Raw genomic sequence first — 16704 nt, forward strand, 5'->3', positions numbered from 1 at the left:
GCAAATATGCCATTTCATGGGTCACCTTTCATTTGTTGATTGTTTTCTTTTTTGTGTGGAGATTTTTTTAGTTTGATGTAGCCTCACTTCTTTATTTTTCCTTTTTTTGCCTTTGCTTCTCATATCAAATCCAAAAAATGACTGCAACATGAACATTAGAATTTTCTTCTTATGACTTCTTTAAAAATTTTTATGGTTTTAGGTCTTAGTTGAAATCTTTAACCCATTTTGAAATTTTTTTTTTATGGTGTAAGACAAGGTCTGATTTCATTTCACTTTGAGGGTTTCACCCTCTCATATCATAAAATTCTATATACCCTTCTATCATCATGTATTACTGATTATACGCCTTGATTTCAGAATCTTGCCAACTAGATTCAGAATTCGACTAGGAGAGAGGACAAGGACCACCTGAGACTCATATTTTATTTCCAGAATCTAGCATCTACCTACCTAGGTATTGAATAAGAAAATGAAGTTAAGGTTGTTGATGGTAACACTATGCTAGTAACTGCAGAGCCAGAAGCACCATAAGGGGCACCATAAGGGAGCGACCAGACCTCTAATCACTTACCAATCTTAAACATCCTGAGGAAGAATGGGACTTCCATTTGGCGTGGGCCTATGACAGGGTAATAAGGCAACAGTGAACATCAAGCTACAAAAAGCCCCCTTTCGCATTCTTCTCAGTCCTATATTTTCACTCTAAGCCCAGTCCTCCCAAAGCAGACTGTGAAAGAGTGAAAGTTCCAGGAGACTAGCATTGCAGATTCCAGAGCACTGTTAGTGGCGGAGGCAGGGAAGAAGGGCTCACAGTACAGTCAAACGATGGCCCCTGTTTTTCCTTCTTCAAGTAGACCTCTATAACACAACAGAGGCAACTAAGGCTAAGTGGCCAGGCGAGGAGAAACCATCTGGCCATAAAACATGGAAGGAACACTTTAGGGGAAAAGTAATATCTCTAAACAAGAGAACTAAGTGGAATCAAGACTGAGAGGTGCAGGATAAGCAAATGAATAGTGAAAAGACATTCATGAAGACAGCTAAAACAATAAGTAATGTAAAATATAACATAGCAAAACTTTAACCTCCAAGTCAAACCTCCACTTGAATCCTTTTCTGAGGGGTGAATAAGGCATAGGCATCAGGGGCTGTTGCCAACATGCATTAGTTGTTTGCAGCCTCACCTTCTTTCATGGAGTTCATGATACAGTGTATTTTCCCAAGATTTGAACTAGCTCTTCATTTCTTTATGTTTTAAATGCACTGACCTCCCACATGCACTTTTAGGTAAAATATTCAGAAATAATTTAAATACACCATTGCAATGAAAATAAATGTTTTTTTATTAGGCAGAATCCAGATCCTCAAGGCCCTTCATAATATCCCCCAGTTTAGCAGTTGGACTTTGGGAACAAAGGAACCTTTGGTAGAAATTGGACAGCAAGAAAGTGAGCTTAGTGGTACTTGTGGGCCAGGGCATTAGCCACACCAGCCACCACTTTCTGATAGGCAGCCTGCACTTGCGGGGTGAATTCTTTGCCAAAGTGATGGGCCAGCACACACACCAGCACGTTGCCCAGGAGCTGTGGGAGGGAGACAAGAGATATGAACATGATTAGCAAAAGGGCCTAGCTTGGACTCAGAATAATCCAGCCTTATCTCAACCATAAAATAAAAGCAGAATGATCACTGGATTATAGCTGCTATTAGCAATATGAAACCTCTTACATCAGTTACAATTTATATGCAGAAATATTCTACTTATGTGCAGAAATATTTATATGCAGAAATATTGCTATTGCCTTAACCCAGAAATTATCACTGTTATTCTTTAGAATGGTGCAAAGAAGCATGATACATTGTATGGTTACTGCCTTGAAAGAAAGAGTTTAGGGGAAGTATTAGAAATAAAATAAACAAAAAAGTATATTAAAACAAGAAAGCATTTTTAAAAATTACAAAAGCAAAATTACCCTGATTTGGTCAATATGCAATGTGTACACATATTAAAATATTATGCTTTAACCAATAAATATGTATAATGATTATGTATTAATTAAAAAGAAAGAAAATAAAGTAGGTAGATTATGAATATGCAAATAACAACACATATATTCCAAATAGTAGTGTACTAGGCAGACCGTGTAAGCTGTTTTTTTTAAGTTACTTAATGTATCTCAAAGATATTTCCTTTTGTTATACACAGCATTAAGACATTAAGTATAATAATAAAAATTGCGGAGAAGAAAAAAAAGAAAGCAAGAATTAAACACAAAAGAAAACAATTGTTATGAACAGCAAATAAAAGAAGCTAAATGATCCTGAGAGTTCCACACTGATGCAATCACTTGTCTCTTTCCCATTCTAAACTGTACCCTGATACTTATCCTCTTCCTATGATATGAAGTTAATCATAGAAAAGAAGGGGAAAGAAAACATCAAGGGTCCCATAGACTCACCCTGAAGTTCTCAGGATCCACATGCAGCTTGTCACAGTGCAGCTCACTCAGCTGGGCAAAGGTGCCCTTGAGGTTGTCCAGGTGAGCCAGGCCATCACTAAAGGCACCGAGCACTTTCTTACCATGAGCCTTCACCTTAGCGTTGCCCATAACAGCATCAGGAGAGGACAGATCCCCAAAGGACTCGAAGAACCTCTGGGTCCAAGGGTAGACCACCAGCAGCCTAAGGGTGGGAAAATAGCCCAATAGAGTCAGTGCCTATCAGAAACCCAAGAGTCTTCTCTGTCTCCACATGCCCAGCTTCTATTTGCCTCCTTAAGCCTGTCTTGTAACCTTGATACCAACCTGCCCAGGGCCTCACCACCAACTTCATCCACGTTCACCTTGCCCCACAGGGCAGTAACGGCAGCCTTCTCATCAGGAGTCAGATGCACCATGGTGTTTATTTGAGGTTGCTAGTGAACACAGTTGTGTCAGAAGCAAGTGTAAGCAATAGATGACTCTGCCCTGACTTTTATGCCCAGCCCTGGCTCCTGCCCTCCCTGCTCCTGGGAGTAGATTGGCCAACTGTAGGGTGTGGCTCCACAGGGTGAGGTCTAAGTGATGACAGCCATACCTGTCCTTAGCTCTTCTGGCACTGGCTTAGGAGTTGGACTTCAAACCCTCAGCCCTCCCTCTAAGACATATCTCTTGGCCCCATACCATCAGTACAAATTGCTACTAAAAACATCCTCCTTTGTAAGTGTATTTACCTAATATTTGGAATCACAGCTTGGTAAGCATATTGAAGATCACTTTCCCAATTTTCTTATTACACAAATAAGAAATTGATACACTAAAAGTGGAACAGTTTTGCCTACCATAATTCAGCTTAGGGATATATAGATTGATCTCTTCCTGTGTCTCTAGAATATGCAAAATACTTACCGGACAGAATGGATGAAAACTCTACCTCAGTTCTAAGCATATCTTCTCCTGATTTGGATTAAAACCTTCTGGTAAGAAAAGAAAATATATATATGTGCATTCATTCATTTGTTGTTGTTTTTCTTAATTTGCTCATGTATGCTAATAAATTATGTCTAAAAATAGAATAAGTACAAATCAATGTGTTGTGTGCAATAATTACTTATTAGGTTTTGGGAAATGAGAGATAAAAAATTAGAGACCCCTTAATGCAGTAAAAAATACAAATAAAGAAAAAGTCACTTATAACCCAAAGTGTGACTAACAATGGGGTAATCAGTGGTGTCAAATAGGAGGTTAACTGGGGACATCTAACTGTTTCTGCTTGGACTAATCTGCAAATGTGTCTCGGGGAACAAAGAAGCTTCTGTGACTTAAAAAGTAGTGGTAGGAAGGGAAAAGGTCTTCCAGACTTGGCTCAGATTATTTTTTCCTCTAGTCCACCAAGAACACTGAGTTTTAAAATCATTTCCTTGATTCAAGTTCCTATTTCTCTTTATGTTTTGTTTGTTTAAACCTCCTTTACTAAAATTTACTCTTCTATCTCTATAGCTTTCCAACATGATCTCCTTTCTCCCATCCCCCTGCACCTTTTCCTGCTTGTACTAAATTAACTCCTCAGGTGAGGAAAAACTTTTGAAGTGCAGAGTTCTGCTTCCTGCTGTTAAAAGATGTAAAGAAAACAGCAAAGGTAGCAAGCATTTCTGAGGTCAGTGTGGAGTCTCCTTGTTCCCTGAGAGCTCTGTCAGTCATTCTGAATCCTGCCCCTACCTGGAAGCCCATGTCCTTTTAGTAAGGAAAGTGTTATACTTTTACTTTCCATGTTTCTCCTACTTCTTCCTTTCAGCTTTAACACTCTGAAACTATAATTACACAAAATAAAATAATATAAAATAAATAAAATAAAATAAAATTTAGGTTAACCAAAAGAAACTCGATCCTCTATTTCTAGTTATTGGAAGGAAATTTACAAATTTCTTATTTCCATTGCTTGATTCTCTTAAATACTTTCTCCATTATTGCTAAATAGAGATCTCTCACTTTTTCTACCTGTCTCAACCCTCATCGGGTACTTGTGAAGAAATCTCTCTCTGATTATTCTCACACATGCAGAAAGCGTTTGGTTCTTCTATGGCTATCTGGAGCCTAAGTTAAAAAATTATGACTATATATGATTATAGAGGTAAGAGAGACAAAGTTCAAGTATTTTCTTTTTATATTCATTCCTCCGTAAAAAACTAAAGCAATGAGGATCTAGCAACGTGTATTCCTGAGAAAAGATTTCACATGTTGAATCCTGGGAAAAGAGGTCTTTAAAATATTTTAAACATTAAAACATATAGATTTGACTTGACTCTTAGATTTTGGATTTTATCTTATTAAATTTAAACCTGCATTAGCATTAGCATTGTATTAGATTCAGACTGTTTTCAAGACCCTATTTCACATCCCTGACATAAGAGGCATGTATATGTGAAATAAAGTGTTCTGTGGAAGTTGGAATATGTCTTTTGCAAATATCCCAGGTCAAAGAAAATCCACAGACCTTATGAAATTATAATATAGATTATATTTATATTATTCTGAAAGACCAAACTTGTCAAAGCAACAGCTTTGAAATCCTGATTGGCAGAAATTATCACCTTCTTAAAGACTTATCCTACAACTTCTTATGCTCAGAAATAGTTTTCCTAAGTTTTTCTATTTTGTTTTCTTGCTTAAATGATGAACTATGGATCCTTCTCTTGTGTTGGAAACTGCTGCAGATACCGTCATCCTGGCTTCAAGGCAAGAGTTGCTTTTCCAATGGTAGTTACTTAGTGTGACTAGAGTGTGATGCAGACTTTTCTTTCTATTACCCATAATCCTGTAGGGACAAGGCTGCAAGCTATACTAAGACCATCAAAAGCCCAGGCATACCAGACAAAAATAAGTTTCAAGAATTGATAAATAGTGCAAATTTGGTTATGGTCAGAGCCTCAGTTTCAAATCTAAATCAGCATTCAAAGTTCCTGAAAAACTACTCAAGCTCACTGCCATCTTCACAATTGTGAGCTTGCTTCTGCTCTGTGAATGGATACCACAGCAGGTGCAGGTCTATTCTACTTTTATTCCAGCCCCACTGACCACTACGCGCGCGCACACACACACACAAATCCTCAAAAAAGAGACAGCGAGAGAGACAGTGGTCCATTTCCTTTACTCCAGTCTATTAATCTTTCTTAAGTCCTAATATTTTATACCAGAACGGGCCTAGTCTGAGTATACTTAGAGGATGAATATTAACTTCCTCCATGAAAATCATGACACTCATCTATGGGAGTGTGGTTTTATCATTTGTTTCAAAAGCAGCACTCAACTAGAGTATTTTTATACGTGCTCTACTGTTTAACCTAAAATTCCCCAGGTGAAACATTTTAGCAATCTACTGTATATGTTCCTAGATCAAGCACAGTCTAGCTACTTGCTGCAGACTTCTCTCCCAGATACACAATCTCTCAGTAAACACAATTCAGCCATCTTCTCAGAATTAATTAATTAAAATGAAATAAAAATGCCCCAAGAAAACCAGAACCCATAGAAACAAACTGCATACACACAAAATAGTTTGGAAATAGGATAGTTTAGTCCACTTTAAAAAGTTGTATTTCTTACCAAAAAGCAATAAAGTCAACATAGACACAACTTTGCTCAAGTATATACATAATTATTACAGAGAAATTTATATTTCAGTCTACACCTTGTTCATCAATATTTCCTCCACTGGGTTCAGATTTTCATTCAGAATTAGCTTTTTTTAAAACCTCATTAAGTGAGCCATGGTGTGTCAATTTATGGAGAGCAGAGGTACAGACTCCAGATAAATTTGAGACTGCATCTCTTTAGAGGTAGAATCTTGGCTTCAGTCTGAACACCCTTTACAAACATGTAGGCATTAATTTAGAAGACTGCTCTGAAGCTCAAGAGATGGATGATTTAGGAGATTATTATGCTAAATTATCCTGACATTAAATTATTTTATTTAAAAATGTTTGTGAACTCAAATTCACATTATTGTGTCCTCTCCTCCGTTCTTCCCTCCCTCTCTTTCTCTGACACACACACAGACACACACACATACACACATGCACCCTTTCATTCAGACATATTGAGCGTGGTTTATAAAGCAATACCATGGTGAGGAAAGGAAAACAACCTTTTGATAAATTATCAAATAAAATTAAAGTCAAATCTTGAGGAATTAATTCCACTCCTATATTTTGTTTTCACTTTTATTTTAAATTTGGGGGTACATGTACAACTTATATAGGTAAATTGCATGTCACTGGGTTTTGATGTACAGATTATTTCATCACTCAGCTAATAAACTTAGTACCCAATAGGTACTTTATTCATCCTCTCCCTCTTCCCACCCTCAACCCTCAAGTAGACCTGCATGTCTGTTGATCTCTTCTTTGTGTCCATGTGTATCATCATTTAGCTCCCACACTCCTAGACTCTTACAGAAGCTCTACTCTAACAAATAATTTTAATATAACAACAAGGTGCCAAGTCGTTTTTCATCTCTTGACCTCCTCATTCTCAATATGAAGATAGCAATGACTGGCCTATAGTAATTGCGTGTGCTCGGCAATGTCCCATCCAGGTGATGTTCTCATGAATTCTCCGGTATTGGGATTTTTAAGGCCAGCGTTTTGCCTAGATTTAGTAATGGTGTAGGAATAGAAGAAGGTTTAGTAAGCTATATTTGCTCTTGTTTTGACTTTTGGAGAAAGGAAGGTAGTTTGTTTTTCCCTATCAAGATCATAAGGTCTATAGTCTCTCTTACTGTCTTTCGAGTAACACACAAGTATCTCCTTTTAATATCTTACTCTTATGAGAACTTCCCTATGCTCAGGAATGTGAAAGTGATCTTCCCCAAAATGCCCTGAGTAGCTCTGCTTCTGATATGTAAACCAGTGGTTCCTAAATATCCTCTTCAGATATAAAGAGTCCTCAGTGCCTACTATGTATAATGACTTAAGGAAAACACATGGATATAAAAGAGCTTCTGCTGCCAGTCAGTTCAAAACATTGTGATCAAAACAGTTAACTATAATGCATTGTCAATATATTCTGGCAGTACAGGCAGAGTTACTATGAAAGCACTTTTAAACACAAGGAAACAACAGATTCTGTTTAGGTATTCAAGTAAGTTTAAAATTAATCAACAGGCATATAATACAGATTTATAAAAATGTATACGAGTGAGGAAGTTCTAAAGGTCCTTCTAATTTTACCTATGGCAAAAATGGTGCTCAAAGAAAAAAAAGTACTACCTATGATAAAAAAGGAAATGACTGTTTGGTTGTTTACTGCATGCTTCTTCTTTGTTTGTTGTTGCATTAATGACAAAGAAACACAGTGCAATGGTATGATTCATATTGTCCTCTAGTTCCAGAAGTTCTAAAACAAGGAATAATCATTTCTTCATTTACTCATTTACTCATTCATTCATTCATTCATTATTTTCTTGAATAAATATTTTCTTGCTGCCTAAAGATGAATTTAATACAAGGCACAGTAGGCATATAAGAAGGTGGAGAATAGGCAGAACTGTTTATAAAGCATGGACTGTGTGTGTGCATGAAATAAATAAGAAAAATATAAAAAATGGTGTGGGGGAGGGTTTGGAAAGATTTTTTGGGTAGTATTGAAAAGTTTATTAAGGCTGAGGTCACAAGTAATACATGAGCAATGAATCTTAACCAAAATATGGGAAGATCAGAGGAAATTCTTCACAGAGATGTTCTGGGGCAAGTAAGAGGAGGAGGCTATTTCTTGGAGCAGGAACACTTCATGGGGTATAGTATTATGGGTTAACACGTGCAGGCAAAGGAAGTAGGAAGAAAGAGGCCATAACACTGTCTTGAGCAATCATTATGCCTTTAACTGAGCACATTATTTTCTCAGTAATTGTTGGAGTTTAATCATGTGATTAGCCTTGAGGCTATGTCTTAGGGTTGAGGTCTTCCCTAGAGCCTCTGCAGTGCCAGTATCATCTCTATATGAAGAGTTCTTGATAATTTCTTTTCTTTGGAGGTAGAAATGTCATCCATTAATGCTTTGTATGGTTCCCTTGTTTTTCCCATTTCCCATGTCCTCTTTGTAAAATACACAAGTGCTCCCTATCTGTAGACCCTCAGGAACCTTCTTACATACCTGGGCAAGAAAATGAAATAAGTGCAATTAATCAGGAAGTTGAGCTGAACGTTCTTTATTAGGTGAAGCCATACCCTTGAAGTAGACGTTGTGTTCCCAAGTTCAGAAAATAGAATCTAGGGAAATAGGGTCTTCTTATGATTATCAGGAAATAGTCCAGGACCTCAATGGTACTTGTGAGCCAGGGCATCAGCCACACCAGCCACCACCTTCTGATAGGCAGCCTGCACCTGTGGGGTGAATTCCTTGCCAAAGTTGTGGGCCAGCACACACACCAGCACGTTGCCCAGGAGCTGCGGAGAAAAGGTAGACAGATACACGCATATGGTTAACAGAGAAATGAAGACTGGCTTCTGAGAAACTGGGCCAACACCCATTTTTTTTCTGCCCAAATCTTAAACACAACTGATCCCCAGGTTATTCCCATCAGCATAAATAAGTACATATATGAATGCATACATATAACATATATCTATACTATATACACCCTCTATGTACTTAACAATCACATAGTCTATATATGTACATATAGGGTATATATGCTGTATAATGCTATATACAAATGAATTCCAAATTAGTTTCAATTTTGTATGTGTATATAGCATATACAAATTAATTACTATAAACAGATTAATAGATACAAATTAATTGATTAATCACTGTGATGATGGGCTGTCTCCTAATAATGATTCTGCCCCACCTCCAGTGTAATTTTCTAATCTTTCATAATCAAATATTCACTTTCCTTTCCATCCCATTTACTACTGAATTTATAAAATTCCAATTATTCCTTATTGTAAAATGATTTATAGCCTCTAAAACAGCATTCTATGCCTCTCCTCTTTGAGTTGGAGCCTCTCCCATACCCATGTGGAGAGACAAAAGGATTATTCTAAGTGCAGAATTAGCAGATGAGAGTTGGCATGCATAATTTGATTTGTGGTTAGAGAAGGAAAAATGAAGGGGGGGGGTTTAAGAAAGACAGGATATTAAATAATTTAATTCTTAAAATAGCAAGATTATGAGGAAGGAAAAAATGCAGAATATTGAAATAAAAAATTAACGAAATTTTAGAAGCATTAAATGATAAAATATAGTAAAATAGACAAAAACATGGGGGAAGAGCAGCTAGGTAAAAGAACCAAAATGTAAGATTAGAAAGTAAAAAGAGAAAAGTGGAGCATCTCCTGGACTCACCCTGAAGTTCTCAGGATCCACGTGCAGCTTGTCACAGTGCAGCTCACTCAGCTGGGAAAAAGTGCCCTTGAGGTTGTCCAGGTGAGCCAGGCCATCACTAAAGGCACCTAGCACCTTCTTGCCATGAGCCTTCACCTTAGGGTTGCCCATAACAGCAGCAGGAGAGGACAGATCCCCAAAAGACTCAAAGAATCTCTGGGTCCAAGGGTAGACCACCAGTAACCTGAGGGTAGGAAAACAGCCCAAGGGACAGAGAGAGTCAGTGCCTATCAGAAACCCAGGAGTCTTCCCTGTCTACACATGCTCAGCTTCCATGTCTGGTAACCTTGATACCAGCCTGCCCAAGGCCTCACCACCAACTGCATCCACATTCACTTTGCCCCACAGGGCACTGACAGCAGTCTTCTCCTCAGGAGTCAGATGCACCATAGTGTCTGTTTGAGGTTGCTAGTGAACACGGTTATGTCAGAAGCAAGTGTAAGCAACAGTTGGCTCTCCCCTCCCTTTTATGCTGGTCCTATCCTCCCTACTCCAGTGAGCAGGTTGGTTTAAGATAAGCAGGGTTTCATTGGTTTGTGAGAATGAAAAATGAACCTTCATTCCACTGTTCCCTTAACTTGTCCTGAGATTGGCTATTCTGTCATGTGTGTCTTGACTCAGAAACCCTGTTCTCCTCTACATATCTCTCCAGCACATCTCTTTAGCAGTTGTTTCTAAAAATATCCTCCTAGTTTCATTTATGCAGAAGTGTTTTAGTCTAAAATAGTGGAATGTATCTTAGAGTTTAACTTATTTGTTTCCGTCACTTTATACTAAGAAAACGTGTCTAGAGGCAGATGTTTTAACAAGTTGACTCAATATAATGTTCTCCTTTGTCTCTAGGGATTTTTGTCTCCAAGGGAACTTAAAGAGAGTGGAATGGACAAATCTATTGCTGCCATTTAAACTTGCTTGCTTCCTCCTTCTTTTGGTAAATTCTTCCTATAATAAAACTCTTATTTTTTATTATATTGAAATAAGTGCCCATTAAAAGAATATTTAAAAAATGAATGGTGGTTATTTACCAGTTATTGAAATAGGTTCAGGAAACATGAGTTTTAAGGGTAACATTTTAATGACAGATAAAATCAAATATTATATACAAATATTATGATTGTTTAAAAGTATGGTATGACTATAGAAAGAATGCGGAGAAAGTGCCAAGTAGATTTACCATATTCAGCCAGATTAAATTTAATGAAGTTCCCAGGAAAATGCTAGTACAGAACATTTTACAACTGTGTTCTTAAAAAAAAATGTGGAATTAGACCCAGGAATGAAGAGCCCAGTAGTTTTTCACTCTTTTCTGAATTTAAATAATGTCACAGTGGCAGACAAATACACACCTATGAGCATATCCAAAAGGAAGGATTGAGGGAAAGAGAGGAGGAGGTCAATCCTTTCCTAGTGAAAGGAAGGAAGGAACAGGGGAAGAGAGAGGATGGAATGGATAGAGGAGAAGAGGGAAAAACAAATAATGGAGAGGAGAGGAGGAAAAAGGAGGGGAGAGGAGAGGAAAAGGGATAGAGAAGAGAAAGGGAAGGGAAGAGAGGAAAGACGAGAAGAGGAGAGAAAAGAAGAGAGAGAGGAAGGGAAGGGAAAAAAGAGGAAAAAAGACGAGAAGAGGAGAGAAAAGAAGAGAGAGAGGAAGGGAAGGGAAAAAAGAGGAAAAAAGAGACAAGAGAAGAGATAAGACTGACAGTTCAAATTTTGGTAATAATATGGATCAATAGAAACTCTCAAACTCTGTTGGTGAGAGTGTACAATAGTATAACCCCTTTGGAAAACATTTAATAGTATCCACCAAAGCTGGATACATGATAAATCTATTACGTAGCAATTGAATTTTTAGATATTCAGAAACACATGCATGTGTGTATCCAAAGATGTGTATAGAAATGCTTATGACAGCAATATTCATGAAAACCTCAAACTGGTAGCCACTTAAATGTTTATCAAAAGTAGAACTAATAAATTATGGTATAAAGAATAGAATATTAGACAGAAATGAAAAGAATCAACTACTGCTTAACATGTAGCAACACAAATGCATTTTGCAGCAGTTGCTAGATTAAAAGTAACCGGAGGTGAGTTTTAACTATATGATTTTATTTGTATATAGAAAGATGGACGATGTAACTGAGATTCTGATCACAAGGGGAAATGTTATAAAATAGGGTAGAGAGGAGCCATGAATAACCTTTAAACTTTGTTACAAATTATTTTTCTGTAACCTAGAAGCCAAGAGAAGATATTGAATAATTCAAGGAAGATGGTGGCATGGTTTGATTTGTGTGTTTAAAAGATTATTCTCACTTAGTGAAGAAATGTATTTTAGAAGTAGAGAAAATGGGAGACAAATAGCTGGGCTTCTGTTGCAGGAGGGAAGAAAGTGACAATGCCATTTCTATCATCAAATTTAGATCATGATGGTGATGTCAGTCACTGAGGTCGTGAACACAAGAATAGGACCACATTTGTGAGTTTGGTGGTATGATAAGATCAGAAACTCAGTCTCAGATACACTGTATTTTATGCACTCTTGTAAAATGCAAAAGGATGTACTTAGATATATGTATCTGGAGCTCAGAAAGAATACAACCAGGTCAAGAATACGGAACGGAAAAGAACATACAAGAACAGATCACAGTGTGCTATGTAAATCACTACCACTACCTGTTAAAAATTACAGATGATGTACTTCATGAACATCTCCTTAAAATCTTAGAATGTGTTTGTGAGGTAGGAATTATGTTTCCAATTCATATATAAGAAAATTGATTCAAAAAAAAAGTTAGGTAAATTCTTAAGGCCATGAGGACTGTTTTTTGATCTTTCTCTGTTAATTCCAAAGACTTGACTTTTCCCTTTAATTCTGTTCTACCTGAAATGATTTACACATTGGGAGATCTGGTTACATGTTTATCATATAAGGATTGCATTGAGAGTGTTTGTATAACAGGATAAGGTCTTTTTTTTCTTTTCTCGTCTGAGATGGAGTTTTATCCCTAGTGCCCAAGCTGGAGTGTAATGGCGCGATCTAGGCTCACTGCAGCCTCCACCTCCTGGGTTCAAGCAATTCTTCTGCATCAGTCACTTGAGTAGCTGGGATTGCAGGCATGCACCACATGCCCAGCTAATATTGTATTTTTAGTAGAGATGGGGTTTCACCATGTTGGTCAGGCTGGTCTCGAACTCCTGACCTTAAGTGATCTGCCTGCCTTGGCCTCCCAAAGTGCTGGGTTTACGAGCCTAAGCCACCACATCCAGCCAAGATAAGGTCTTAACGTGGAAAGAATAGCATCTACTCTTGTCCAGGAAACAATGAGGACCTGACTGTGGGTAGTAAGAGCAGTGATTAATAGACAGGGACAAATTCAAGCAGAATTGAACTGTTGATTACAGGTAAGGAAATGATTTTGAGTCTCTGAGCTTGGTGAGTGGGCAAGTAGCTATCCAATGACTAAAATGGAAAACACTGGAAGAGAAACAGTTTTAGTATAAAAAGTGAAACGACCATGCTGAGTCTGAGGTGCCTATAGGACATCTATACAAATAAGCCCAGTACATAGTTTGATATATGGGTTTGGCACTGAGGTCAGAGGACAGAGCTAGAAATCAGACTTGGGAACTGGGATTATACAAGCTATATTTAAGAGTTTAGATATAACTGTGAATCCGAGAGTGTGACGAATACAAAATTAAATGAAGGACCTTTAATGAACACCAACACTTAATGTGAAATCTCAAGGAAGTACGAAGTAAGACATAGTCCCCAAAATCCCCAATGATTTTAGAACTCAGTATGGATTTTAATTAGCATAATGTTAACGTTGGTTAGAATGGAATTCAACTTGCTGTTGGTTTCAGAGTAAGTAGGAGATAAGGTCTAGATTTTGACACACAGTGAAAAGCTGAAACGAAAAGGAAAAGATAGGGTAAAAGATGGGAAATGTATGTAAGGGGGATGAGCCACATGGTATGGGAGAAACACTAAGGACTCTAGGGTCAGAGAAATATGGGTTACATCCTTCTACAAAATTCACATTCTTGGCTGGGCATGGTGGCTCACACCTGTAATCCCAGCACTTTCGGAGGCCAAGGTGGGTGGATCACCTGATGTCAGGAGTTTGAGATCAGCCTGACCAACATGGAACCCCCTCTCTACTAAAAATACAAAATTAGCTGGGCATGGTGGCAGATGCCTGTAATCCCAGCTACTTGGGAAGCTGAGGCAGGAGAATCACTTGAACCTGGTAGGCAGATGTTACAGTGAGCCTAAATCGTGCCATTGCACTCCAGCCTGGACAACCAGAGCAAAACTCCGTCTCAAATAATAATAATAATAATACATTCTTGCTAACCTGAAAAAATAAATTATTTGTGCTTTGTACCTAATTTATAATGTTCAGATGGTGAATATTGATATGATATATTCATATGCACAGAACAATGCATAGGAGACACATTATAAGTGTAAGTGGCATTCTTAAATGCCAGTGCTCTCCACAGTTCTAATCTCAGTTCACTGCTCTTTGAATTCTGTGTTTTCATATTATCTTATCAATACATTAATCATTGCAATAATCATTACACACTATAATTATTCATTTACTGGACACATCCTAGTTTCCTTCTGTCAATTACCACACTGCTTTCAAATTTATTCCTCATCCTTCCCTCAGTGTTCTCTGTATTTGAGGAAGTGACATTTCCCAGATTTACTCACCCTTTTGGTCCCATGTACATTCTGTAATGGTAAACACTAGCTGAGGGAAAGCATAAGCAAGATTATTTCTGGCCTTCTCTCTCTCCTCTCGCTCTCTCTCTCTGAGGGGATCTCCTATAGCAGACAGTCTTTTTTATGGTTGATATTTTGATGCCCCCATTAGACAGTTCTGGCTCTCTCCAAGGAGCCCCCAGTGATCTCACTGAATCCAGTAGACCCCTGGTTCTGGACACTGGTGGTATAAACATTTTCTCCTTCTGTCCTTTTAGGCCTAATGGCGGGAAAAGTTTTCTGTTGTTACAAACATCTAGATTTCTGCACTGTCCTTTATTTGATATTTTAGGTCTTCTAATACAAGGATAATTAACTATTAAAAGCTGTACTTAATTCTAGGTTGAGTAACTGATAGTGGTTTGTGCTTTCCTTGATGGACCCTAACTGATATAACTAACAAACTGATTTCTGATACTATGTCTTATTAGTGTATGAAATTCTGATGTGAATAAATGCAAGACACATACTCATTGACTAATCAAACTACAGCAAGGGAGATTGAGGGAACAACCGTATAGAGGCAGAGGAAGGAACCTCATGACCTATAAATACTAAGATATCACATAGTCATTTTAGAATCAAAGGTTTCTCAGTTTAGGTCTCAAACGAACTTCTCTACAGATAGTGTAATACTCATAATGTAGAAAAGAGAGATCTAATTTTTGGATAGTGTAATCATTTTTTAAATCTCCAAATACTAGGGAAATAAGAGTTTACAAGACAATGTCTCTACCATAAAAGAGGTTAATATTTAGTGGTAGGAATACACAATGAGCAGATTAAGTACATTAGTAGGAAAAATCCTAAATATTATAATAAGAAAGAGCCCATAATTATAGCAGAGTTTATAGACAGGACTTTTAGCCCAGTTAAAATTTAAAAAAAAAATAGCTTCTTAGTTGAAATGACATTTAAGTTAAGACTTAAAGTATGAGTACAAGATAGACAGGACAAAATGAGGGAAAAACATCACCCAGAGTAAATGAACAGCATGCACAAAGCTAACAGAGTCAAATGCAGAAATCCAAATTCTCTAGAGTGACTGGGGTAATTTTGTCAATGCACTCAAGTATGCGTCTGTAACAGTGTGTATTCTTATGTGTGCATGGGATGTTTGTTCATGGAGCATAGGAAATTGTATAGACATATACACACATCTGTATGTGTGTATCAGAGAATGTTTACATTGCTGCAAGATTTTATATGACTACATGCACAAGCATTCATGCTTCATGTCAGTTTGGTATATTTTTCCTGTGTGTCAAGATGTGTACTTACATATTTTCCAGTAAAGGTGAATGTGAAAACTGCTCAGCGAGAAATGAACAGTAAGTAACACAGGAAATTGAACTCTTGTCTCTTAATTTAAAATACAGAATGACATTCAGAAGGGCAGGGGATAGCACAAGTATGAAATTTCAAAGTGTGAATGGACACGGTAATTATTCAAAGAATGTGCTTAATTAATGTATGCTGCATGACAGTTGAGTGATTATTGCACATGAGCAACTGTTATTTATTCTGCTTTGTGGGTTATTAGTGGGGACTCAAAAATATGACAAAGGAATTTCAGAAGCTATTAAATGGTAGCACCGCCTATCTATGTGCTCCTACTCAAGAGATATGGTGAGACGAGCTCTTTGGGGTGGACACATACAGGAAATACTTTGAGAAAGAGGTTTCGGGATTAGTGAAACTGGAGAAGAAATGATATTATATCTTCTAAAACCTATTTTGAGTCAGTTTGAGGGTGCTGCATACTTCCTAAGGGTCTTGGGTGCAGGAATTTGAAGCGATTGCCACAGAATGGTTATGTTCATTGCCAGATTCAAACAGGGGGCTTGTAGGCATTTTCTCTTCTGTCAATACATTTCTTTCTTTTCATTCACAGGCAGAGATTTTAACTGTCATCTCTAACTCTCTGTTTCACAATGTTTTCCAGTTCTGTGCAATCACTGCCATGATGGTTTCTTACTCAATTTTTTTCTTAACTTCATTGTTTCCATCAACTTCAGTTCTTTATCCATCACCTCAATATAATTACAGCAAGCTCCT

At 37.5% G+C, this 16704-nt stretch overlaps 2 protein-coding genes across 2 annotated transcripts; both read right to left on the minus strand.

Annotated features, from left to right (window-relative positions):
- Positions 1–1322: 1322 nt before the first annotated feature.
- Positions 1323–3069, minus strand: LOC104662339 (hemoglobin subunit beta). Its single transcript, XM_010363344.2, has 3 exons — positions 2808–3069; positions 2463–2685; positions 1323–1586 (listed from the first exon to the last, which is right to left on the minus strand). The coding sequence occupies exons 1-3, from the start codon at positions 2897–2899 to the stop codon at positions 1458–1460; spliced, it is 444 nt and encodes a 147-aa protein (XP_010361646.1). The 5' UTR covers positions 2900–3069; the 3' UTR covers positions 1323–1457.
- A 5600-nt stretch (positions 3070–8669) lies between these two features.
- On the minus strand, positions 8670–10451 carry LOC104662340 (hemoglobin subunit delta). Its single transcript, XM_010363345.2, has 3 exons — positions 10165–10451; positions 9828–10050; positions 8670–8923 (listed from the first exon to the last, which is right to left on the minus strand). Exons 1-3 carry the CDS (start codon positions 10254–10256, stop codon positions 8795–8797), a joined length of 444 nt encoding a protein of 147 aa, XP_010361647.1. The 5' UTR covers positions 10257–10451; the 3' UTR covers positions 8670–8794.
- Between the last annotated feature and the right edge of the window lie 6253 nt (positions 10452–16704).

The sequence above is a fragment of the Rhinopithecus roxellana genome, chromosome 15 (assembly GCF_007565055.1).
Source record: "Rhinopithecus roxellana isolate Shanxi Qingling chromosome 15, ASM756505v1, whole genome shotgun sequence".
Classification (NCBI taxonomy): domain Eukaryota; kingdom Metazoa; phylum Chordata; class Mammalia; order Primates; family Cercopithecidae; genus Rhinopithecus; species Rhinopithecus roxellana.

Coding starts and splice junctions, on each gene's coding strand:
- LOC104662340 (XM_010363345.2), bottom strand. CDS start 10,256: ATGGTGCATCTGACTCCTGAGGAGAAGACTGCTGTCAGTGCCCTGTGG. Junction 10,051..10,164: donor GGTGGTGAGGCCTTGGGCAG/GCTGGTATCAAG, acceptor TCCTACCCTCAG/GTTACTGGTGGTCTACCCTT. Junction 8,924..9,827: donor TGGATCCTGAGAACTTCAGG/GTGAGTCCAGGA, acceptor TTTTCTCCGCAG/CTCCTGGGCAACGTGCTGGT.
- LOC104662339 (XM_010363344.2), bottom strand. CDS start 2,899: ATGGTGCATCTGACTCCTGATGAGAAGGCTGCCGTTACTGCCCTGTGG. Junction 2,686..2,807: donor GGTGGTGAGGCCCTGGGCAG/GTTGGTATCAAG, acceptor TCCCACCCTTAG/GCTGCTGGTGGTCTACCCTT. Junction 1,587..2,462: donor TGGATCCTGAGAACTTCAGG/GTGAGTCTATGG, acceptor TCCCTCCCACAG/CTCCTGGGCAACGTGCTGGT.